The sequence below is a fragment of the Hibiscus syriacus genome, unplaced genomic scaffold, assembly GCF_006381635.1.
Source record: "Hibiscus syriacus cultivar Baekdansim isolate YM2019G1 unplaced genomic scaffold, ASM638163v2 tig00117048_pilon, whole genome shotgun sequence".
Taxonomy (NCBI): Eukaryota; Viridiplantae; Streptophyta; class Magnoliopsida; order Malvales; family Malvaceae; genus Hibiscus; species Hibiscus syriacus.
Window position 1 is genome coordinate 1,441,497 of NW_024063538.1, and position 25,966 is coordinate 1,467,462.

The window sequence follows — 25,966 nt, forward strand, 5'->3', positions numbered from 1 at the left end:
TCGGATTTTTCATCGGTCATTGTCGAATCATCCCTGGGTTTCATTTTCCCAGTTCATATTTGTAATATGCAATTACAGTGTTTGTTAATATTCTTGTATTGAGATCTGTTGGTTGTGTTATTTGAATCATATTAGCAATCGAGCCGAGTTTAATAAAAATCGAACTAAACACGATAATCCGAATCAAATTTCAATGTTCTCCCTGCTATTGCCGAAGCGGGCCTTAAAAGATTGCCATTGGAAAGCTATTTCAATGTATTGAATGTTGGAAGGATCAAAAGGACCTTCCATTCTATAAATGGAGTTTATCACCGCTCTTCTTGGAATCACACTCTTTGATGGATCTGGTGAAGTCCCGTAGCTCAAACATGAAGAAAACCCCTACAACAATGACAAATCGTTCTTTCACAAAAAAAAAAAAAAAAAAACAAAAGACTAGAAATTCGACTATAAATGAAGATGGTCAATATCGTACCAATGATTTAGAGTGTAATGAGCTGAACCTGAACATACACGAACTCAAGCTCGAAGGACTCCATACTCGGTTTGAGCTTGATTGAAAAATCGATTTATAAATTCAAGTTCAGCCCAATATATAATTACATTATTCAAACTTGATTAAATTTGTTCATCGGTTTTTGTATTAAAGTTTGAGCTTGAGTTCAATTAAGTTGTCTGCATTTAATAACATATAGCAAGGATATAAATGTAATTTAAAAATATAAATATACATTAAAATCTAAAGGTTTGATTAGATTTGCGAGCCATTTGAGTCGAGTATTATAGTGTTTGAATTTGGTCCAACTGTCCAAGTGATAATTTAGGTTCGGCTCGAAAATTACCGAGTTGACTTTAGAGAAAAATTAAATCAAATTTTAATAACTTAAAAATATAGGTGTCTCATTTACATTCCTAAGTCCTAACGATGAATGCATTGTTTTATCTTGATATTGACATGGGCAGAGCCGCGTGGTAAGTAGAGGTGTCAAATGATTATCCAAAAATTTAAAATTATTTTTTATAAGTTTTTTATATATAAATTTATATGGAAATTTGCCATGTTTTGGAGTCATGTACCTTTCCGACCGGAATCGTTTCTACCGGTATTAACGGAAACAAACCAAATATAAGATCGGAATTATAAATACCGGCGGCGATACCGATTACCATGGTGTAAATAGATCAAAGTAACAACAACAACAAAAGCTGATGGTAAACCAGACCTTGAATATAAGAAGTTCAACTTGTTGTTCATCTACAAGTGCATGAACGATAAGAGCTTCTTCTCTAGCAGATTGACTGTAAACCTCGAGCATTGCGATCTTTCCATTGTACCCATTCTCTTATTTCGTCGTCATATCTGATTCTTCTTCTTGCGGCACAAGAAATGTTGAAAGCTCTTTGATGGCTCCAGAGTTTCAAAGCTTTAATGGCAGGGAAACGGCGGGTTTCGTGTATGGGGAGGTGAGTCCTCAAAAAATGGGTTACACGAATGGAGTAGATGCTTGAAATTTGGATCAATATGGCATCATGTCAATTGTCACATACCTTTTCTTCTCCGTCAACCTCTAAAGCTCCTGCGATGATGAATTGGAACGACGCGAGCCAACAGCGGGTGTGGTTGATCTTTCCATCGATGGTAAGATCATCACCGGGAAATCCAAATGCATGTGGATGGGGATGGTACCTAATTATGAAAATAAGTACATAAATGCTCCATTAAATACTATATTACAGATAAATATCAAAATTAAGTATGAAAATGTTATATTTACCTTTTTTAAAGGTAAATCTTATTTTCTATTTCCTCTCTCACTTTCTCTTTCATAGTTTTTTTTTTATAGTTTTCTTCTCTCTTTTTAGTTTGTTTTTCCTCTTGAGTTCTCTCTCTCCAGAAAGGGCAAAAATCTAAAGATCCATTTACACCCCAAAATTATGAACCCTCCTTCAAAGGACATCTCGGTCTGCAGCTAATGTCGAGCGTGGTTGAACGGGACACAAAGCCGTTTAATCCCGGGAGTGATTCCAATCTCATGGTTAATACCAATGCAGCCTTTCACCCACGGGACTGCATTGTTTCTGAGGCACATATCCCCATGAATTATGCTCGGGATAGTTGGATTGGCGAGAGAGAGAAGTTTTTCAACATGTTACCGGCCGCCGCCCCAATTACGGCATTCTTCCGGAAACTTCGTCAGCTCAGTCATTGTAAAATTTGCAGCCGCCACCTGATTCTTCAACAAGAGATGAGATGGTGGCAAGTAGAGTCGAAGAGGTACCAGCTAATAAGGACGGTGTTCAACCAAAGAAAAGGCAGGATGGGGCTTCAGCTAAGATGCCGAAGGCCAATAAGCCTAGGAAGCCAAAGGAAAACGTCGATTCTACAGTTCAACGTGTGAAGCCAGCAAAGAAGAATATTGACATTCAAATAAATGGTTCGACATGGATGTTTCACGCATTCCGATTCCGGTTTGCTCGGGCACCGGAACCCCTCAGCAATGTTATCGATGGGGCTGTGGTGGTTGGCAATCCGCTTGTTGTACCACAAACGTAACCATGTATCCTTTGCCAATGAGCACCAAAAGGCGTGGTGCGAGAATAGCTGGCCGGAAATGAGTCAGGGGGCATTCAAGAAGGTCCTCGAGAAACTCGCGGTTGAAAATTATAACTTCAGTAATCCAATTGATTTGTGAGTCATTGGGCGAGACATGGTACAAACAAGTTTGTCACTATCAGGTAGGTTTAAAATCGACGGTAATGATAATCCAACTCCATCACTTATTGTCTGCCTCACCTGTATATATATATTCTTTTCAACTTTCTACTTTTCCATTTATGCTCCTGCTTTAGCAGCATCCCTTTATTATTGAACTCGATTTAACAAATATTTTTATCATTTTAATATTTTTTTTTTATTTTTTTTAAAAATAACCTTGAATGGGATAGCTTTAGGGGAAATTCACTTAAATGTATACGTTGAGTAGTTAATGGTATTGACTATATAGAAGTAAAACGAACATAAAATATGAGCAAAAATAGTAAAATAACATTTCTTAGAAAAACTAAATTAAATTTTAAATTTGAACATAATAAAAAAAGACCAAAATTATAATTAAATCATTTTAGACATACAACTTGACTAATTAAGACAAACAAAACAAAACATATATAGTCTGCATTGATTACTGTATAATCTATTGACTCAACACAGATGAACCAATCAATACATAGAAAAGTTAAAGAGTATGAAAGCAATTGGAAAATATATGGAAAAATTGTGCTATGCAAGCTATTCGAGTTGGATTTTATATATATATATATATATAATCCCACACGTTATAATTGTTCCAAATTAAACTGCTAGAAACATATGAAATCTGGGATTTCATGAAGATTATAAAATGGAACATGATGAATGAGTGCAGATGAATTCTTGTCATTATTTTCTTCACTCATCTTTGTATTTTCATCAAAAACCACCCATTCCTCTGTTATTACCGTCTTCAAACCTCCCTTTACTTCTTTGTATTCAACAACGGCGTCGCCCTTGTACGCTGTCATATGCGAGGCTTGACTTGAAGCAACATATCGAGCAAATATTGCCATTTATGAAGTGTGGAAATATTTACAAAGAAAACTCCACTGCTAATGTCTTAAAATAATTATTTATAAAATTATTAATATATATATATATATATATATGGTATGTACATCTTGAATTTGATGTTTTAAAAGAACATACAATATATACACATACATTTATAATTTTATCCAATTTAATTTGTGTGATTAAATATTCTCTATGTTAGATTCAAGGTGTCATTGAGTTAATAAATAACAAGATGAAATAACTTGATTGATAATATATTATTGTTTGGAAAGTAAATTAAATAATTTTCAGTTTCAAGGATCAAATTAGAATTTAAACCATTTGAAGATTGACGTCGCAATTATCCCCTTAAACTTATTTGCACGCATGTTTTAGGTTTGTTCTTTGTAACAAATGAGAAAAAAGTTTAATTAAAAATTAAGGGTGAACTGCACCCTTACTCATCCAATTATTAGTAGTTTTTTATTTTAGTCACCCTAATTGGAATATAATATTGACATACACATCGAAGCTATTGGACAAACTTTCACATATGGAAAGCATTATTATCAGGTATATTGCCCATGAAAAGTAGAAATTTCACAGCGGCCTTAAATTGATTTTTATTTTTTATTTTTGTGAGAGCAAAGCATGCAATTTTTTCATTTAATCAAGGAGCTAAAAGAACTTAACTTGAAATATTATTTTTTGGAAATTAAGGGATATATGATGAAGTTGTGCATACCCCAAAGAAGAAAAAGCAAAGGAAAAGTGGGAGATTTTCAACCAAACTACAGCGGCGGTTTGTAAAAAGCAATAAAGGAAAGAGTAAACAAGAAAAGAAAAAGAAAAAGCCCCCGTCAATTCATGTGTACATACAGACCTAGTAAAGTAACAAAGAAACAAAGAGAAAATGGTTAAATTTTGAATTTTTCTAACAATAATATATATAATTGTCGATTGATTTATTGAGATGAGATATTAATTTTTTTAATTAAGGTTAAAAGTTTGAATTATAGAATTGTGAATAGAGAAAATTGGGTTGCAATGGTTACCTTATGATAAATCTTTACAATACACGATCTGAATTAATCGATCAATAAATTAAATATCGATGGTTATATAAAATATGAAGAACACACGTCTCTTTTATTTAAATATAAATTTATTTTTGTTTTTGAGAAATACAACACATGTATATGCACATTTGGTCGATCATTATTTTTATTCTATACAATATATATATATAAATTATAAAATAGTTGTGTATATCTACGTAGGTAGTTGAGTGTATAAATATTATAGTATGAGCCTGGGAGGGACCGTTGAAGGTGTTTCACTGTGCAAGCGTCGATTCTCCTTCTTTTGATGCTCCCTTTTTCTTCTGCTTTATCCTTCTCTTTCATTTTAATACAGACTCAAGCTTTTCTCTCTGCAATCTGTTCCATGAGCTTCACTCCTTTCTATTTCTCTCCTCAATTCCCATCTCTCGTAGCTCCTTTCTCCAACTGCATTTCTTCAATTCCAGAATCTTGCTTTTATTTATGGTTGAATCCATGTTTGTTTTCGTTTTCAGGAAAGTGAAGTTGTTGTGAGGGGGCGGAGCTGGGAGCAGCCGGGACTCGACGGCGGTGGAATAGACATGGACTTGCGCCGGCAGCCACATGCGGTGGAGTTTGACGTCGATTTCTTCTGCCCCTTCGAACATCCCATGGAACCTCCGGATGAAGATCGACCTGTGAAATGCCCAATGTCTGCTGCTGCTGCTTCTTCTTCCATCGATGTACGTTACAATATTCTTATTTCTTTTCGCATTTTCTACAAAAGTTAATACATCAATTAAAGTTCACTAAACTAACGAATGAATGACCTAATTTGCCAAGTATGTATTTGTTTTTCAAGTATGGAAAGGGACGTGAAGGAAGAGTTGCCGCAGAGAGTTCACGTAAGAGATCAGAGCAGCCAACGACGGTGAACAACGGAATTGTGGGGATGGCAATGACGGAGGAGCCACCGATAAGAGCTGTACGTAAAAGGCATCACACACTCACCCGCGACAACCACATAAAGACGGAGCCTTTTATTACAAAGCCTTCTCTTCCTCCAATTCCACCTCACACTCTTACCACCTCTCAAATGCTTAATAGATTCGACCAAGTTTGAATCATTTGAGAAGAAACATCTTCTTTCTCCAAACTCGTAATGTTTTAGTTTCAAATGCATATGGAGAACTGAGAAAATCGAAAATTTTACCGGGAAAATCCTTGAAATGAAAATGTAGCCCAGGCTTCTAATGTAGTAGTAGCATGTTGAGAGCCATTATGTATATTTGAAGCTGAAAATATGAGATTTAGGTTTCTCTTTAAAAATAATAAAACATCTTAAAATTTTAGCCGTATAAAATGAACTTATTAATCAATAAAAAATATAAATAAAATAATTAAATTATATAAAGATTTTACTCTCTTTTTTTTATCATTTTCTCTAACACTCTTATAACCTATCATCACTGCTCATATTCGTATTTAAATAAAAATATCAAATACGAATATTTTAAAAAAACTCGAAATAAGCAATAAATAGGGTTACCCAACGAATATGGAGCAACATACACAATAAAACAAAGAGAATGAAGTGAAAGGGGTTATTTTCCTCGATTCTCAACAGACAAGAGGGGACCATTCTTCTACTAAAATCCACTTTCATATTGCACTTGTGTCAAACCATGCACCAAATCTAATCTTAATTCCCCTTTTTTGTTTTATCTTAATGATATATTAATAAATATTACTCCAATTTTTCCACTTACATATAATCTAGAGGGGCGAATAAAAATTTCAAATTCCTATATATTTTAAATATTTTCTATTGAAAATATGTTTTCACCCCTCTAAGTTCTCCTATGCTTAAGATCTTATAAGTTTGCCCCTTCAAACACAAAATCTTGCATTCTTCCCTACTTATAGAGATGATTCTCATATTTTACATACCCTTGCTTCATTGCACCGATGCTAATTTCTTGTACTAATAGAATTCTTCTAATAAATATTTTTTCCTTCTTTTTTGTCACTCCCTTTTCGTATTAATGATATCTATCTCTTAAAAATTATAAGAAGACACAATATATTCTGATTTTAAGGTGATCGAATAATGAGAATTATAAATCCAAATTATTTTTTCGAATTTTGAATTAAAATTTAACAAGTTTTAAAGAGATTTTAAGGAAACCTAAATTAATAGAGTGATAGGAAACGATGAGACAAATTTGAGGAGACAATGAGACAAATTTGTCAATATTTAAAATGGTTGAAAAAGACAACATAGAATTTTGAGATCGATGTGATTAGAATGAAATTATAAAAGTTCTAAAATTGAGGGAGGGAAAGCATAGTTTATCAAAGAATATTTTCTATTGTAGTGTGTAGATACATATCCGGATTCGGATAACATACCTAATACCTTTATATTCCATTCTCATGATATAATAATATATCCTCTGGTTCTGCCAGCTTCTCTACAATATCAAATCCGCATTCATTTATTTGCATAATATATAATAAATATTTAATAAAAAAGAATGAATATAGTTTTAAAATTGAAAAATAAATATAAAAGGGATTTCGGTGCCCAAGGTAAAATATGTCAGCAAATGCAGCATGTGGGGACAAAAAGCAGTACCACTTTATCCTACAATATAACGCTACCTGTTTTCAAAAAGAAAGGAATATAACAGAGAAATGTAGCTTTCACCTATGGGGGAGGGAGAGTGAATAATTATGTTACTTCGACTCCGGTATGAATATCAGATACTAAATATGTGTCCGACAATGAAATGCTTAAAGAGAGATGTAGTTTTCACCTTTCGACTCGGGTGTGAGTATCGGATATGGGGTATGTGCTGGAGAAGGGTACGATGCCGACAATATATAACCGAGTAAAGTTACCACTTGATTCATTGATTCTTACCAAAACCAAAACATTCATCCATACCTAAATCCAACTTATTTTGTAGAAGACACCTCCAAATCGGACAAAATGAACTCAAAGCATAGTATCGAGGTTCACATCAACTTATGAGGTATTATCCGTTATCGACCTATTGGGCCTCAAAGGATTTGATCAACTCCGGGATTCATAGCTCCTCTGTAGGACCATGACATCCCCATTTGAACGGAAGCTCACTATCCTACATGATACACCATTAGTAACTTCAGAGCCAACTTTGATACTGATTGTTACGATCCCCCCTAACCAAGGGGAATTATTTGTTATCGACCTATTAGGTCTCACAGGATTTGACCAACTCTGGTATTGTCTGCTTCAGTTCTTCGAGCCTAGCGGTTTTGCTCCCAAAAGGCAATTCAAAGGCTTAATATGGTATGGACACTTGAATACTAACACCAACTCTAATAAGTAGTTGATGCCTAGAATTCATGGTTCCTCTCCGGACTATGGCACATAATATAACCACAGTTGTTCAGTCATCAGGGGAATGTTTTAACACTAGCATCTAAAGGCTAGGGGTGAGCATTTATCGTTTTAAACCAATTTAACCGATCAGATTTAGTTAATTTGATCAAAAAGCAAAACAGTTTTGGGCTATAAAATCTAAAAATACAAATAGCTAATAAGCTGAGGTATTTATCACAAGATCACCATAGATTCTATAACTAAATTTCCTCCAGAATCATGACACATCAAATTTGATACTATATATAGCTTGATGAGCTCTCCATTGAGGCAAGCTCAATAATATTTCTTTATGTAACTTGCATGAATAGTCTTCCCATGCAGTAATAGCACCAGAAAAAGTGGCTGGATCAAAATAACATTGATCCGCACTATGAAAAACGGACTCCACCAGTTTAGTATCCTTCAGAAAAACAGAATTCACCTGAGTAATCTTCTCGGATTGTGGTTGTGATAATCGAACAGCCTTGTCGCATTGAACTTCGTTTGTCAAAGCTTGAGATTTGCACAATTTCCAAAAGTAAAACTGTGCCACCTGTTCAACATCAGAGATTTACTCTGGTTATCAGAGGATGATCGGAATATCCGCTGAAACAGCTTTAGGAATTGCAATGAGTAGACTCAGTTAAACTCGTGGATAAATTCAAATATGACAGTATCTTATTATTCTATTGCACCAAATCAACAGATTTTTTGAAACTGAAATACTGATAGTAAGAAAACCTGAAGTGAATGCAGAATGTTGACAAATTTATGGTCAATCAATTGATCTCGCCTTGCTAATTGCATCGGTTCCATAAGGAGTTCAGACAAATCCGCAGTAAAGTTCAAATCTTGGGAATAATATACATCAAATCCAAGAGCATGTAATCTTCCCAAGCGAATATCGAATTCGATGTATTGATTAGAAGCTTGGTTAGGTGAAAACCAGTACATATTATCCGATGCTGGCAAAGGTAGGAATGACCATGGCACATTGTTAGACTTGTGCATTAGGTTTTCTTCAAGTAGTGAAATAAGTTTAGCATCCTCGTCATGGGAACTATCACGGCTGAACCATAAAGTAAGTGTCAGCCGTTCTCCGTCGGCTACCTGTCAAATAATGTAATATGTAAACACCAAAATGGCCAACGTAAAGGGCCCATTTTATTTGCAGCATATTTAACAACTTTTTTTTTCCAGAATACTCTCTTACCGCTTACATTACGGGATTGAGTTTTATAAAATTGTCAAGCCATGAAAGAAAATGGAAGTTAGCATAAGTCAAATTTTCACTAAGAACGTGACTCAGCTAAGACACAGTATTGGCACTATCTTCTTAGCTCAAATCCATGCTTAAAATCCTGCTTTAAAATCGATATCAAGCCCAACACTAAGCAGCTAAACTTGGTTTTCCCAATTGAACCCTAATAGCATTCATTTTCCTTTGATAGACGAATTACATAGCATATTATATATATATTACGAGAGAGAGAGAGAGAGAGAGAGAGAGAGAGAGAGAGTACCTCATCCACAGAATGAGTGTTGCGGCTGTCAGCTGTATAAATCACGACATCCTGATATATATTAACGCAAAGAGTATCAATCAAATGTCAGAGTGAACATGCTTTCACTAGCTAATAAAATAGACATGGCTGCTTCTTCACCGAGATGAGGAAACTCACCGCAGAAGAGGTTTCCAAATACCTTACATTTCATTAAGTAAAGATCATCTTAGCAACCAATGGATTCTACACAAGCAAAGTAAGAACTCCGAAATTTGGCACCCCAACCACATTATGTTACCTTCCTCATGACTAACAACTCAAAGGCATTTTCTACCCCTTATTTAATTCCTATAAGTAACACTTGGAGAAGTACTTCTCGAAATTAGACCTCAATAATTCTAGATTGTTACTCCGAATATTCATTTTTCTTGAAGCACCCGACACATCTCCAGACATGGATATGGAGCTACACCCTCCAGACAATGGAAAACATTTAAAGATTTAAGCATACCCCTGCTTAAATATGATTGTACATTACCGTGCAAGAAATACTAAGAGAAGACATATCTTAAGAGGACATTTAACAGCTGCACTTACTCCAACCATAGGAGCAATCGTTTTCGGTTCCCCATCTTGGAAATGAAACAGTCCGCCTTCAAAATCCTTCCCATAACTATTCAAATAACACACTGCCTTCAAACAAAAACGAAACACCCTAAGCAGGAATTTATTGACAAAAGACTAATTGCAAAAGACATTACTATTTCCCAGAAAAAGCTGTGAACACACACCGTAAAGTCGCGTTGCTTGAGATAAGGCCTGTTATCATCACTATGCCAACCTATACTTGCTCCTCTGCTCCAACTATACAATACGCATGATGTATGGTAATCATAACATTAATCAAAGGTAAAATGAATAAAGAAGCATATGCACATCGACTTATCACTTTTCTTTAAGTATCTATGTCCGACACTTGGACATGGTTATGTATATGTGGGGGTAAAACTCTACAAATTCGAAGATACCCATGTCAGACACATATCCATATGCAACACTCTCATCCGAGTTTGTGTAACAATCCTATATTACTATTAACTTCCTTAAAAACTTAGGCCAAAATTGGTACCTAATGAGGCCAGTGAACTCAGTAACAAGCTCATATTCACAACCAAAGAACTCCTCCACCTTCTCTTTCAACCTATCTGTACATCAAATTTTTAAAACTAATAATTAAAAATAATGAAATTATTCATTAAAAAGAAACAGAAGCAACAAAGGATTAACGAAGAACCTCTGATGGGAAGAAAAGGGGTGATTAGATGAGCAGAGTTAGTGGCGATGAGATGAGAAAGCGTTGTTGAAAACACGTTTGGCCTGTATCCAATCGTACTGCAGCTCTTGTGTATGAACTCCAATTCCTGTTTTATTAAGCTTTCAATTATTTTTCCTGTTAAATTCATTCATAATTTGACGATGAAATAGATTATAAGTGGGATCGAAAGTTTGGATCTAACCTTGCATTCATCTTCTGTAAGGAAACTGTGTAGAATCAACCTGGGATGCTCCATCTCCGTCTCAGTCATTTGTTTCACCACTAAACCATTAAATTGTTTGAAAATTTTGGGCAATGGCTCAATATTCATGGTTGGGTCAGATTATCGATCCGAAATTTTTTGTTTTCCAGGCCCGACAATCTATCTCATCAAGACAATGAGAAAGATTAAATCGTTAAAAATTTAGTAAAGACAGTTTAATTGGAGGTAGCAGGGTGAGTTTGGTTAACGTAATATAAGATTAAAGCCTGAAATAAGAATACCGGCATAAATAAAATTACTTAGAATGTTGTATTTTGTGTTTGGTTCGTTTAGCAAGGATATAATATTACAGTGTCTAGTTAAAAGAATAAAAAATTATTAAAATGTATATTTTACCAAATTGTCTTTATTATATGTTTGTTTTTTTAACAAGTTAAATTCTACTATAATATTACTATAAATAATTTATATATTTTATTTAAAAATTTTAAATTCATAAAATTTATATAATTATTTTTACAAAATTAAAAAGATAAATATGTTTAATGAAATGGTAAAATTTTATTTTAACCCCTGAACTTCATATAAATTTCTAATTATATATTTTTTGTAAATATAAAATAGTTTAAAGATAAATTTATAATTTAACCTACGTAGAATTTTTTTTTATTCAACAACAGAAGAAGAATATTTTTGAAAAAAAAATTTAAGGGCATTTTAGTCTAAAAAGCCAGGAATGTAACAATACCTAAGGGAATGAGTATTTATATTCCTGGTAATATACTCCTAAAATATCACTGTTGGGAATAACTTATTACCGGGGCTGGGAATGTTTGCCAACTAAAAGGGGGAATGACATTCCATTCTCCTGATAATGTGAGATACCCTAAACCAAACACCCCCTTAATATCTCCGTCCTTGTTTCTCAACATCTATTTTCTTCTTTTAAAATACTTAAATTATTTTAAAATTGAGACTTTACTTAAAAGAAACGAAAGCATCCTCCGATATTTCATATCCCATAGTCATGTATTAAGTAAAAATTTAATTATTATTTTGTATGGTATTCATAACATATAATAGTATGCTATTCAAAATTGCTAAGATTAAGCAGCACCAACTGAAAAAGCTTTTGTTTCATCAGATCAGGTATCAGAGTGGCCTGCAGTTTAAAATAGCTAAACCATATCCAATGAACCTTGTAAACCAGATATCATCATTAATGAGACGACCAAAGAACAAAAGAAAAAGAACAAGGTGTATTGTTGCGAGAAACTAACAAGTTCCTCGTTCCCCTAATCTTACTGGTTTCAAATGTTAAAAATGTCTTGAATCAATATCTGGCCACTCTTTTACAGTTGCATTCGATTTCCACACATCTCAGTTCGCAGCCCCCTCTCTCTCAACTGCACTAGCAGGTTTCCTCGACACAATTGTTAGTTGTTGTTAAAAGTTTCAAAGTTTGGCAACCAACTTTGGAAAATATTTTTTCAAAGTTTGGTAAATGTTTCTTTGAAAAAATATTTTTCAAAGTTTGGTAAAATTTTGGTAGATGTTTGTTGAAAATAGGAATGCGTAAATTCACTTTAGTCATTGCACTTTAGGGTATTTTCAAAGATTAGTCCCTAAGTTTCTACTATAAATACCCTTACCCATTTAGCTTCAAAATCATCCCAAAACATTTCTTTCTTCCTATACTAGAGAGCTTTTTTGTGAGTAGTGAGTGTTTTGTAAACACCTGTAAATTTTCTCTCTTAGTAAAAGATCTGCAGCAGCCCGGAGACGTAAGCACAATTGGCTGAACTCCGTTATCAATTTTTGAGTATTATTTTTCCGCTTTTATTTCGCATTCTCACTAATCTGGTTATAGGGAAATTACTTGTACTTGGTTTATTTCCCAACAACTGGTAATCAGAGCTTTTGGTTGTGAATTTTGTCAAATTTTCTACGAGGTTACTATTCATTACTATTCATGTGAATAGTGAATTTCGTGAATAGTGAAATTCGGTCAGCGATACGAGTTTGTCGACGGTGGTGTTCTAATACACGGTGATTCGCAAGAATTGTCAGAAACGATCCAAACGAAGCCAGATTCGAGTGGGAGCGATGGCTGCAGACGAAGGGAAGGTGAAAATTGAAAAGTTCGATGGTGCAGACTTTGGCTTTTGGAAGATGCAGATTGAAGATTTTTTGTACCAGAAAAATCTATATCAACCTCTCTCAGGAAAGCAACCAGAGGGCATGAAGGATGAAGATTGGCTCTTCTCGACAGACAAGCCCTCGGAGTTATCCGACTGACGTTATCCCGCAATGTTGCTTTTAACATAGCAAAGGAAAAGACCACGGCGGGTCTTATGGCGGCTCTCTCCAGTATGTACGAGAAGCCATCGGCCTCAAACAAAGTTCATTTGATGAGGCGATTATTCAATTTGCGGATGACGGAAGGGGCATCGGTGGCACAACACCTAAATGAACTCAACACAATCACAACCAGTTGAGTTCAGTGGAAATTGAGTTCGATGATGAAGTTCGAGCTTTAATTCTCTTATCATCTCTACCAGACAGTTGGAATGCTACTGTTACAGCAGTCAGCAGTTCGTCGGGAAACAGCAAATTAAAATTCGACGATGTTCGGGATCTGGTATTGAGTGAAGAAATTCGACGAAGAGAATCGGGTGAAGCATCAACCTCCTCAGCCTTGCACACGGAGTCTAGAGGGAGAACTTCAGAAAGAAATTCAGATCGTGGCAGATCAAAATCCAGAAGGGGCAAATCAAGAACAGGAAATAAAGATTTTACCTGTTATAATTGCGGCAAGAAGGGTCACTTCAAAAGAGATTGCCGAGCACTGAAGAAAAATACCGGCGCACAGGAATCTGCCAACATGACGGAGGAGACAGGTGATGCCATGATTTTAAGCGTCAACAGTCCGATTGAATCATGATCTTGGATTCAGGGGCATCTTTCCACTCCACCCCATGCCGAGAAATCATGGAGAACTATGTCAGTGGTGATTTTGGGAAGGTTCATCTAGCTGATGATGAAACCTTGAAGATCGTCGGAAAAGGAGACATCCGACTAAAGCTGCCAAACCAGACCACCTGGAAGCTGACAGGAGTGAGACATATTCCTGGCCTCAAAAGAAATCTGATTTCTGTTGGACAGCTTGATGGAGAAGGATATAGTACAACTTTTTCAGGCTGTGAATGGAAGATTACCAAAGGAGCACTCGTCACTGCTCGTGGTAAGAAGACCAGTACTCTCTATGTAACCTCAAATTTAGAGAATATCATTGCAGTAGCAGATGCTGTTGGAAAATCAAACCTATGGCACCAAAGGCTCGGCCATATGAGCGAGAAAGGAATGAAGATACTTTTGTCAAAAGGGAAGCTGCCGAATCTAAAGAATGTAGATGTCGGACTATGCGAGGATTGCATCTTTGAAAAACAAAAGAAAGTCAGTTTTACAAAGATTGGCAAGACTCCCAAGGCAGAAAGGTTAGAATTGGTTCATACTGATGTATGGGGACCATCCCCTGTTCCATCTCTTGCAGGCTCACTATATTATGTCACCTTCATCGATGATTCAACAAGGAAGGTGTGGGTTTATTTTCTGAAGAAGAAATCAGAAGTCTTTGATACCTTCAGAAAATGGAAGGCCATGGTGGAAAATGAGACTGGTTTGAAAGTTAAGCGGTTGAGGTCTGACAATGGAGGAGAGTACAGAGACAGTAGTTTCAGAGATTTCTGCGCAAACAATGGGATCAAGATGGAGACAACAGTTCCCATAACACCGCAGCAGAATGGCGTAGCAGAGCGCATGAACAGAACTCTGAATGAACGTGCCAGAAGCATGAGGATACATGCCGGATTGCCCAAATTTCTATGGGCTGAAGCTATCAACACTGCAGCTTACCTGATCAACCGTGGGCCCTCAGTTCCTTTGGATGGCGGAATACCAGAGGAAGCTTGGAGCAAGAAAGAAACAAACCTTTCACACTTAAGAGTGTTTGGTTGTATTTCTTATGTACACATAAACTCTGCTGAAAGAAGTAAACTTAATGCCAAGTCCAACAAATGCGTCTTTGTTGGTTACGGTGGTGATGAGTTCGGTTACCGGTTTTGGGACTAGGAAAATCGAAAGATCATCAGAAGCAGAGACGTCATTTTCAATGAAAATGTGATGTACAAAGATAGGTCAACCGCAGAATCAAGTAATACCGAAGCTGAAATAAAAGAATTTGCTGAGTTCGAGGAGATTTCTGGAAATGATGTTCAGATCAATCCTGAAGCAGTTTAAGAAGAACCACACACACCAGAACTGAGACGCTCCTCCAGAATTCCTAAACCAACCCAACGGTATTCGCCTTCTTTGCACTATTTGTTGCTGACTGACAATGGTGAACCAGAGTGCTATGATGAAGCAATGCAGGTGGAGGATTCAGTCAAGTGGGAGTCTTCCATGAAAGATGAGATGGACTCGCTTATGTCAAATCAGACGTGGGAATTAGCTGAATTACCACCAGGCAAGAAAGCGCTCCATAACAAGTGGATTTACAGGATCAAAGAAGAACATGATGGGAGAAAACGCTACAAAGCAAGATTGGTTGTCAAAGGTTTTCAGCAAAAAGAAGGTATTGACTACAATGAAATTTTCTCTCCAGTCGTAAAACTGTCTACAATCAGACTGGTGTTGAAAATTGTAGCTGCAGAGAATTTACATCTTGAGCAGTTAGATGTAAAGACAGCTTTCCTTCATGGTGATTTGGAGGAAGAGATCTATATGAGGCAGCCAGAAGGCTTCATAGAGGCAGGCAAGAAAAACCTGGTATGCAGGTTGAAGAAGAGCTTGTATGGTTTAAAACAAGCTCCTAGACAGTGGTACAAGAAGTTCGATAGTTTCATGAGTAGCAGTGGTTTTACCAGATGCCAAGCAGATCATTGTTGCTACATCAAGAGGTTCGACAATAGTTTCATTATTTTATTGTTGTACGTTGATGACATGCTCGTTGCAGGCTCAAACATGCAAGAGATCATAAACTTGAAGCAGAAATTGTCGAAGCAGTTTGCTATGAAGGATCTGGGCGCTGCAAAGCAGATTCTTGGGATGAGGATCAAGAGAGACACAAATTCGGGGACTTTGATGTTATCACAGGCTGAGTATATCAACAAGGTACTCTCCAGGTTCAACATTCAAGATGCTAAACCAGTAAGTACACCTTTAGGTGTTCATTTCAGACTCTCCAAAGACCAATCACCAAAGACGGAGGAAGAACGTGCACACATGGTGAAGGTGCCGTATGCCTCAACAATTGGAAGTCTGATGTATGCCATGGTTTGTACCAGACCAGATATTGCTCATGCAGTGGGAGCTGTTAGCAGGTACATGAATAATCCGGGCAAGGTAAACTGGGAAGCAGTCGAATGGATCCTCAGATATCTTCGGGGTACCACAAACAAAGCACTTTGTTTCAAAGGTGGAGATATGATACTGACAGGCTATGTAGATGCTGACTTAGCCGGAAATGTCGACATCAGAAGGAGCACTACATGGTATGTCTATGCTCTAGGAGGAACTGCAGTGAGTTGGGTTTCTCAACTACAGAAGATAGTTGCTCTCTCCACAACTGAAGCAGAATATGTCGCTGTTACGGAAGCCAGCAAGGAGATGGTTTGGCTCCAAAGTTTCTTGGAAGAGTTAGGCAAGAAACAAGAAAACAATATCTTGTATTGCGACAGTCAAAGTGCTATCCATCTAGCAAAGAATCCGTCTTTTCATTCCAAGACAAAGCACATACAATTGAGATATCATTTTATCCGGTCTCTTCTGGAAGATGAGATTTTGAAACTTGAAAAGATTAGTGGAGCTCAAAATCCGGCAGACATGTTGACAAAGACGGTGACTACGGACAAACTGAAGTTGTGTTCAGCTTCAGTTGGCATGCTAGAATAACAAGACCAGACATGCTGCTGCATTGATCGAGGTGTGAAGACATATTAAAATCAGTCTTCAAGTGGGAGATTGTTAAAAGTTTCATAGTTTGGCAACCAACTTTGGAAAATATTTTTTCAAAGTTTGGTAAATGTTTCTTTGAAAAAATGTTTTTCAAAGTTTGGTAAAATTTTGGTAGATGTTTGTTGAAAATAGGAATGGGTAAATTCACTTTAGTCATTGCACTTTAGGGTATTTTCAAAGACTAGTCCCTAAGTTTCTACTATAAATACCCTTACCCATTTAGCTTCAAAATCATCCCAAAACATTTCTTTCTTCCTATACTAGAGAGCTTTCTTGTGAGTAGTGAGTGTTTTGTAAACACCTGTAAATTTTCTCTCTTAGTAAAAGATCTGCAGCAGCCCGGAGACGTAAGCACAATTGGCTGAACTCCGTTATCAATTTTCGGGTATTATTTTTCCGCTTTTATTTCGCATTCTCACTAATCTGGTTATAGGGAAATTACTTGTACTTGGTTTATTTCCCAACAACTGTCATCATAGATCACCCGCTGCCAGTTCCATCTAAACTTCCACTGCCGTCTTGGTTTCGAGATTTCCCATCCGAGCTCACCCCAGGAAAAGTTGTGTGAAGGTTGGGTTTCTGAGAGCTATACTCTTTTTTCGTTGGGGAAGTTGAGTCAACGGGAATGTTGAGTTCATTTGCAGTAGATGGCAATAGTTGAGGTGATGAATTATTGGATCCTGGTGGAGGTAGGAAAACTCCGGTGCCAGGAACAGGTAGATGAGGTGGGGAATGCCTTGGAGGAGGAGCCGGCCAAGCAGTTGAACCGGGTGGGACAGGAACCGGAGCCGAGAAAGGAATTGAAGGAGCAACTGGACCGGGCACAAATAAAGTTTGAACACCATTCGGAGGTCGAATTTGTCGCCAAGTCGGGGAGACTGACAGTACACCGGTTGTTGGAACCACTTCATAATACTTGCATCCAACAGAATGTCGAAAATGATTGGGTGATCTATTAGGTGGAAGACACTGTCGAGACGACTGCAAAATCAAAGGTAAAATAAGTCTCTGGTTGTCAGACACAGATTTCCTCGGTTGACACTTGGTAAAGGAAACAAGTATACGTTGCTTCCGGACGGATGGCAGGGCTTGCTTGGCGAAATAAGTCGATTTTCCTTCCATCACAAGGAGAGATCTGCATGATAGTTAAGAAATAACACAATCTCAGGGCTATTAAACAGAACAGGAGACTCATATGGAACTTGAAATACCTTCGAAGCCATAATACCAGTTTTCAAGATCGACTAAATGCCTAACTTTCACCTTAGTGATCCAGAAATATATAGATATTATTAAAATTTTGAAGGATCATGAATGTTTTCATAATCAGAGAAACAGTAAAACTATTACCCGGGTGAAAGAGAAAGCTTTAGAGAGCCTCGAAAGTCCCCAGGATGATCAACTGCAATTACCCTTCCGAAAGCAATTTCGCACTCAGTCAAGAACAGGAGGCAAACAGGCTTTCCGAACCAAGGTGGCCATGTGCAAGGCTGTGAATGATCCCCCTAGAAAGAAAAAGCCACCATACTATCATCCTTAAAAGCTTAGCTCGCTTTATATAAAACCACAAGAAGCACCATCTTTTACCAACCTCATTATAGACATCGATGATGCAGGAATCGGGCTTTGCAGTCATATCTTGCAACTCGACCAAACGTTCAATAGCATCATGCAGAAAGGAAATAGTTATCTAACGGGAATTTTTTATACACATGCTTTGAATTTGATACCTACTCAAACGATATTAAGTTATTTATTACTTAAATCAATTAATAAATTTTTGTTCATTTTTAATTTATAGAAATTTATTTTATCGATAACAAATATCGTATTTGATATAATAAAATAATATAATTAACAACACTGATTATAGAACAAGGGAATTGAGAAAATCATCACCAGAATTTAATCCGTAAAGGGCCAGAGATAACATCAACTAATAAAATGGAATGGAAGCCTAATTTAAATGAAGTAAACCATGTAACATATCAAAACAGAAAACTAAAGGAAATATGCAGCAGAAACATAAGAATATTAGATAAGAAACATAAACGAAGAAGAGAAAACCAACAATTTCATTCATATCATTCTTATCTTTCTTAGCCTAACACATAGGGTTTATACAAACTTTTTCAAAACTCAACTCTAACATTTATTTATTTATAAAATCCCATTACATACCAATATCACGATGATATACAATAAATATGTCGTCTTCCCCATTTATTGGATGCAATCAGTTTCGGGCCAGCTTGCTTAGCTGCGGTGTTGTCATTTACAGTGACGTCGGCAGTGGCGCCTGCCTTCTCCACATGTAATCGGAACTTTGTATCGGGTTTGATCGTAGCAATATCATGTGCTTATTCTTCTTAAAGTTATCCATGTTGCTTCTTTGTGATGAGGGGTGAGAGTGGTTGGGCTTTGGGTGGTGTTGCATGTCTTTGATGGAAACTGGGTTCAAGTTTAATTGAATATTACTTTCAAAGTTGAAGCTTAATTACAAATAAAGATTAAATTGTTGTAATAATCTGATTAAGCTTATTCATGTATTAATAAATTGAATTTCATTTGAGAAAAGAAACTGATATTAGCAATTACTTATGAACACGTTAAATCAAAGACATACACACAAGTTGGTGAAATGATTCACATGAAAGAACAAAAGGTGGACTCACTGGGTTCCTCAGCTTTGGATTTGATATCTACAGATTCCGCAACTCGTGAAGATTTCCCTCTAATTTTCTTGGCATTAGAATTCAGGTCCCCACCTGTGATTTGAATTTCTAGGGGTTTGGGATCTTTTGAAGAATTTCCCCTCTTAATTGGAAGCAACTTATCATGTATGCACCAAGGGAAGCTAATGAAATGTTGTTCATCAGCCCATCTCTGGATAAACCCCAAAAGCTAGGGTGATATGTGACATGGTACCAAGCAGAAGCTTTTGCAAACTTATCTTCTGGGCTACTACTAACCTTCTCATTGAACCAACCTTTTGCTTCTTTTCTCAGTGATTTCACCGCTGCAATGATGTTCTCTAAATCTACCCTTCGATCGTAATATTTGGACAGTTTCAGGATGCATCCACTGATGATTTCAGCCTCGGTTTTTACCCCGAATCTAAGCATCAGGCTAGCTAGCTTATGGTCATACAGACGCTTGTAATGCAAGGCGTCGTTGACATGAGCTAGATACCCTTCAAATTCCATGTCGGGGTCGTAGGAAAGTTTCGCTACCGATCTGGTGAAATGTTTAGCAGTACTGACCTCGGCTTCGATGCTTTTCACCTCGCGGTAGAGCCGACCGATCACAGACTGGGACTCATAGGTTAACCTGTTAGGCTTTTCCATGAAATCCGGGTATTCACTGATGCGTAAACGACTGGGTATTTTGGCCGGAATGCCGGTTTTAGGGAAGTCAACCGCTTTGGACGATAGCTTGGCGAGCGCAATGCATTGCTCGCTCATTGCCTTTGCTGACTCCTTGTCGGCAAACACCGTGTGGGCATTAGAAATGACGCCCAAGCTGTCGTTTATTATGTAGTTAGTGAAATATTCTGCCACATCCTGCACATACAAGTGTATGCACTAAGTTATTTAGATTCTTCAAGATTTATACCGCATGTGTATCAGACAATTTTAATATATATATATATACACACACATACACACTTATATCGAATACTAACCCGAAACCCGAGAAATGCAGACATGTTTCATGCAATGGTAGTATTAATGTTAATGATTTGAGCAAATACCTCCATTGTGACATCACGATCCAAAAGCTTAGTTGGTTCAGCACGATAATCCATGGGCGGAAAATTGCAGGGAGGAATGAGATCTTCATCCCAAGAAACGAAATACAGATCGCCATCAAGATCACTGCCGGAGCATTCATTTGGATGGGGTCTGTTTGATCATGTAACCACTATCAGTAAAACAAGTATTTAGCAATCGAGAAAGTAAGTTCCTTGGACTCTTTCGTTAGTTTAAAATATTCGTGTTCAACACATATTTAAATACGGATCCTCAAGTATTTAAAAAAGTGCATTCGAGTATTGGAAAGTCATACCTAGGGCCTTTTTGAGGGAACACAATGCAATCCACCATGTGATGCAGGACCACAACATCCACAGCCTGTAGAACCCGTAGGTCTCCAGGGTGCAAACAAGGGTTTTTAGCAATTGAGACCTTCCCCTCGACGATATGGCAATTTCGATTTGATTGACGATCGTTGAATGTTAATAAGGTCTCATTGGAAGATTGCCTTGATTTAGAGTCGGAGTATTGCACAAAAACCTGACCATATTCAAGTGTCCCGGTTTCATCCAGGCACCCCATTAGAATCCCTCCTTTCTCAATCAAAATCCTTGTTCTTGTCCTCAAATCGAGCAGTTTTGAGGCACGAATCGTTCGTAACATCATTGAAAGGAAAGGTTCAGAATCTGGTTTGTAACCGCACAGAATCATTTCTCTTAAGATTTTTACAAGTTCACCATGGCATATCCTATCCATTGCCTCCCTTGCCTTTTCTGGATCCACCAAAATTGCATCCAATTGAGCTAAAAACTCTTTCTGCTTCATCTCGAAAACACTATCCTTGACCCCAAGAGTCGACATAAGGATAATTATTTGTCGGTTAAGGTAGCAAGGGTGAAGTTTGCTCCATGACAAAACATCAAGACTTGTAGAGTCCGCGTCAAACTTCTGCATACTCTCTCTCAAGGATAATTTCGCCGAAGATGATGGATCGACAGCTACGACTCCTTTGTAACCGCCATACCGAATTTGAAACGCGGATGGTGTGTTTCTCAATCCACATTTCCTAGCTACTTCCCTGGCTAGTTTAGCCGATATTTTCCCAATGCCATCAGAGAAATTATACTTAGTGTCATCATCGATTTTAACTTCTATATCGGGAATTATCTCGATTTCGTTCTGGCTCACTTGCAAGGTTTCCCTAGATGAACTTAGAGACTGGCCTAATCTGGCTGCATATTTGGCCACATTCCTTATGACATGGATATGACCCATTTTCTCTCGTATCCCCTCAGCAGTAAGCCCAGGCTTTGAGGCAAACATCCAAATAGAGTTCTCTCTTAATTGACTTGTCGAACAAGCAAGAAACTCGAATTTCTTGTCTCCAATAAGTATACCATTTCTGAGAGTCGACAATATCCTCTGATATATTCGTGTAGGCTTTCCATCAGTAACCGATGTGCTGGAAGACAAATCAGACGAATGTATCTTTCCAAGCTCCTCGTCAACAAAAGAAACTCGAAGAAAATTGTCAATATCTTTGATATAATTTCGAAGAACACGATTGGAGAGATTGATATCTGGACCGCTGAAATAAACCTTAGAAGGTGTCACTTGAATTCTTCTTACGGCTACCAACCCTTCAGGAAGAATGGGAGGTCTAGGAGGCTTGTTGCGGTATTCTTTGTATTGTTCATTCAGCCATTTAACAGGCTCATAGCAACAGTCTTTGAGGCTGAACATTTTCTCCAGTGCATGTTCGATGAACACGGTATCGATCCGATTGGGATCGACAGACTCGAAGAACCGGGAATCGAGTGTCGTGGGAGGAAGAAAACCGTTTTGGACCAAAGAATTGACTTTGAACAAGATATTGTAGGGTATGTGAATGGCTGCAGGTGGGTTTATGATGGGAACGAGATCAGTGTTGGATGAAAAGGTTGATCCTTCCTGGAGAAGGAAATGGTCTTCTACTTTCTTGTAGAACAAACTGGGATCAAACTTGGGGAGTTGAACTGATCGAGGAATCTCCAAACATATTGCAAAAGATTGGCCAATGCAATTTCCTGGTGTGAAATCCACTTCCCTAACCCACTGTTCATCCTCTGCAACTTCCCTTGAGGTGCTCAGAGCTGATGGATCTCTCTCATAGATCCGGGGGGCTCCCATAGCTAGAATATATGATACAATGAAGTCAATAATCATATTTATTTTTTATTTAAATCTAATGAGTTTTACTTCTAGTTTTAAAATATGTTGAATTCAATAAGTAGGAAAATGCAATTATTTTTATTAAAAGTTTACATTTTAAATAATTTTGTCTTTTTTATTAAAAAAAATTATTCGAATCTATCTAAAATAATATAAACTATTATACTGAAAGATTAAAGTAATAAAATAAATATTTTTAAAAATAATAACACTATTATTAAGCAATGCAATTATTCAAACTAATATAAAATTTTAACTTTATAAAATCAAAATTGTAAATTAATAATTTTCAGAAATTCAATATTTAATGTTAGCAAAAAAATATAATTATATATATACTACATACTTCATTCTTAGGAACATATACCGTAAATTCTTTATATGAAAAAATAAAAATCGAGGAATAAGTCAGATTGTAGCCTTTATAACTATCCAATTTTTATTTTAGTACTTAGTTTTTTGTTTAATCTACATTTATACTTAAATTTGTATATTTATTAAATTAGTATCTATTTTTTGGCCCACACTATAAAATAATGAGAAATTGTAATATATATGTAAAATTTATAAAAATTAAAATCATTTATAACAAAATACCGGTATCAGAAAAGTAAACAAATTCAGATAAAAAAAATTTAGGTACCAGTATAGAAAAAATGAATAAGTTGAAGGATTAAAATATGACTTATTCAAAAATTTACTATATAACTTCTTTTAAAAAATATTTACCTAACAACACATAATTCTAAAAGACGTCATCCAAGTCTATTCACGAAAACATTTGTAAAGTATTATTCAGATTCAACCATAAGGCAAAAGAACATGGATCCAAATTAAAGCAATTAGTTTGAAACATACCTGAATAACGAGACATTTATTTGTTTGATCAGGCAGATAATGCAACACAATCCGCCAAACATTGTCGTTGAACAATTCGAGCTTGTAATCCACTGAATTGTAAGACATAAAGAAATATAATTTGTCCATTTTTGGACCATATTTGAAAGAGACATTAGGTTGGTTCCAAAGAACGAAAACTTGTCTCTGGAAACTGGATAACCGAAATGTAACATCAAATCGTCGATACTGACGAGATCAATTTGGGCTTGGGTTGTGGGATAATGTTGTGTTTCATCGGCCATGCTCTCAAATAAGAATCGTTGTGCCATAGTGCTTGGCTAGCAGTCCATGACAAGATTCTTTCGACATCATCCTCGTTTTTTAACTGGACTTTGGCGTGTGCTCTTCCGCCTTCACTTGCCCTACTTTCACCGTTTCCACGCTTCCTTCACCGGTGTAATTCTCCAGGAAGTGCTTCACTTCCTCCACTGTCACGGCTGAACCAAACCCGAACAGCTTAATTGTCTTACCCATTCTCCTTCCAACTCTATTTTCACATTCAAAATTCAATTATCTTTGATATTCCAATATCATTTCAAATAAAGACCATATACTAATATTTCATTCAACCAATCATTCATAATTATCTTTAGCTTAAATTCTATTAGTCAAAACTAAATCAAGTTTATAGTTATATACTATTAACTATAATCGTTATTTGAACTTTTTTACTTTGAATCAATAATTATACATATTATAGTATTTAAATATTTGACTTTGTATATAATTTACGATTGTGTTTAACTTTATTTGTATATTTAACACATTTAAATTTAAAAAATTGATCTTTCATTAATCAAGTTTATATTTTATTAATAAAAGGATATCATTTTCATCATGATTAATATTAAGCTCTTAATCTAATTTTTGGATAACCTCACCCTTTTTTCTTATCAATAGATAAATAAAATCTTTATATTTTATGTATTTTACGATTGTGTTTAACTTTATTTGTATATTTAACACATTTAAATTTAAAAATATGACCTTTCATTAATCAAATGTATAATTTATTGATAAAAGGATACCATTTTAATAATTAATATTAGGCTCTGAATCTTATTTTTGTATACCCTCACCCTTTTTCCTAATTAAATAAAATCTTTACATTTTATGTAATTTTAAATTATACATTTAAGAAACATATATAATGTCTATATCTGAAATGACATACATTATAAATTACAGCTTCTGTTATATATATATATATATATCCGAATAAAATATTAATTTTCTCTATATAGCTATCAGCTATGAGCCTCTCACTAATAAATTTGATGGTAAAATTCAAATGGCGTTAAAGAAAATATAAAAGCACTTTCAAACTCAAATAAAAAATATAACAAAAAAAAGAAACAGTCAGCCAATATGAATTGAAAAGAAAAAAATACAGCGATAATCAATTATAACAGAGGAAAATAGAAAAGATGGAAAAACTCACCAAACTGAGAAAGAGATATTGAAGTAGAAGAATTACGAGAAGAACCAAAACGCAGAGAAAGAAAAGAACTCAAAGAGATCAGAACACAAAAAACAATATCATAAAAATTTTGAAAAACAGAGAAAAATCAATCATAGTAAAAGGAGAGGGACTTACCAGACTTGGAAAGAGAGAGATATCAGAACGAATTATGGGAAGATTCAAGGTCACAAAGAAAGAAAATGGTTGAAAGAAATCATTAGAACAATAAAAAATTAGACGGTAAGAGAATTAAGAAGACAATGAAAGAAATTACCAGAATTTGAAAATAGAATCAACAAGGTTTGCGAGATTTTGGAGGATGAAAATCAAAGAACTGAAAGCATAGAGATAAGATGAAATTGTGGCGACAAGAAATTTATATTCAAGTAAAGATGGAAGGGAAGGATTTTGAGATTCTATGCTTTGGTTTGTTTGGTTAATATTAGAATTAGAATGTTTTGATGATGTCATGGAATATGACGTCATGCTCCCTGGGTACTGGTCGTCTCAATTATTATTATCATATTTGGATTTATTAT

General features: G+C 35.9%; 4 protein-coding genes and 2 pseudogenes across 4 annotated transcripts; 2 read left to right on the forward strand and 4 right to left on the reverse strand.

The window, feature by feature from the left end:
- Positions 1-183: 183 nt before the first annotated feature.
- Positions 184-1,634, reverse strand: LOC120197337. Its single transcript, XM_039198903.1, has 3 exons — positions 1,611-1,634; positions 1,224-1,340; positions 184-381 (listed from the first exon to the last, which is right to left on the reverse strand). The coding sequence occupies exons 1-3, from the start codon at positions 1,632-1,634 to the stop codon at positions 184-186; spliced, it is 339 nt and encodes a 112-aa protein (XP_039054834.1).
- Positions 1,635-1,674: 40 nt separating this feature from the next.
- LOC120197339 lies at positions 1,675-2,799 on the forward strand (annotated as a pseudogene).
- Positions 2,800-4,960: 2,161 nt separating this feature from the next.
- LOC120197702 lies at positions 4,961-5,890 on the forward strand. The gene is made up of 3 exons (XM_039199122.1): positions 4,961-5,080; positions 5,166-5,372; positions 5,492-5,890. Exons 1-3 carry the CDS (start codon positions 5,036-5,038, stop codon positions 5,750-5,752), a joined length of 513 nt encoding a protein of 170 aa, XP_039055053.1. The 5' UTR covers positions 4,961-5,035; the 3' UTR covers positions 5,753-5,890.
- Positions 5,891-8,206: 2,316 nt separating this feature from the next.
- LOC120197399 lies at positions 8,207-11,182 on the reverse strand. The gene is made up of 8 exons (XM_039198941.1): positions 11,064-11,182; positions 10,841-10,967; positions 10,676-10,751; positions 10,338-10,410; positions 10,144-10,239; positions 9,565-9,615; positions 8,783-9,151; positions 8,207-8,594 (listed from the first exon to the last, which is right to left on the reverse strand). Exons 1-8 carry the CDS (start codon positions 11,130-11,132, stop codon positions 8,277-8,279), a joined length of 1,179 nt encoding a protein of 392 aa, XP_039054872.1. The 5' UTR covers positions 11,133-11,182; the 3' UTR covers positions 8,207-8,276.
- A 6,397-nt stretch (positions 11,183-17,579) lies between these two features.
- Positions 17,580-18,774, reverse strand: LOC120197340 (RNA demethylase ALKBH10B-like). Its single transcript, XM_039198904.1, has 3 exons — positions 18,691-18,774; positions 18,450-18,604; positions 17,580-18,234 (listed from the first exon to the last, which is right to left on the reverse strand). Exons 1-3 carry the CDS (start codon positions 18,733-18,735, stop codon positions 17,580-17,582), a joined length of 855 nt encoding a protein of 284 aa, XP_039054835.1. The 5' UTR covers positions 18,736-18,774.
- A 971-nt stretch (positions 18,775-19,745) lies between these two features.
- LOC120197341 lies at positions 19,746-25,763 on the reverse strand (annotated as a pseudogene).
- Between the last annotated feature and the right edge of the window lie 203 nt (positions 25,764-25,966).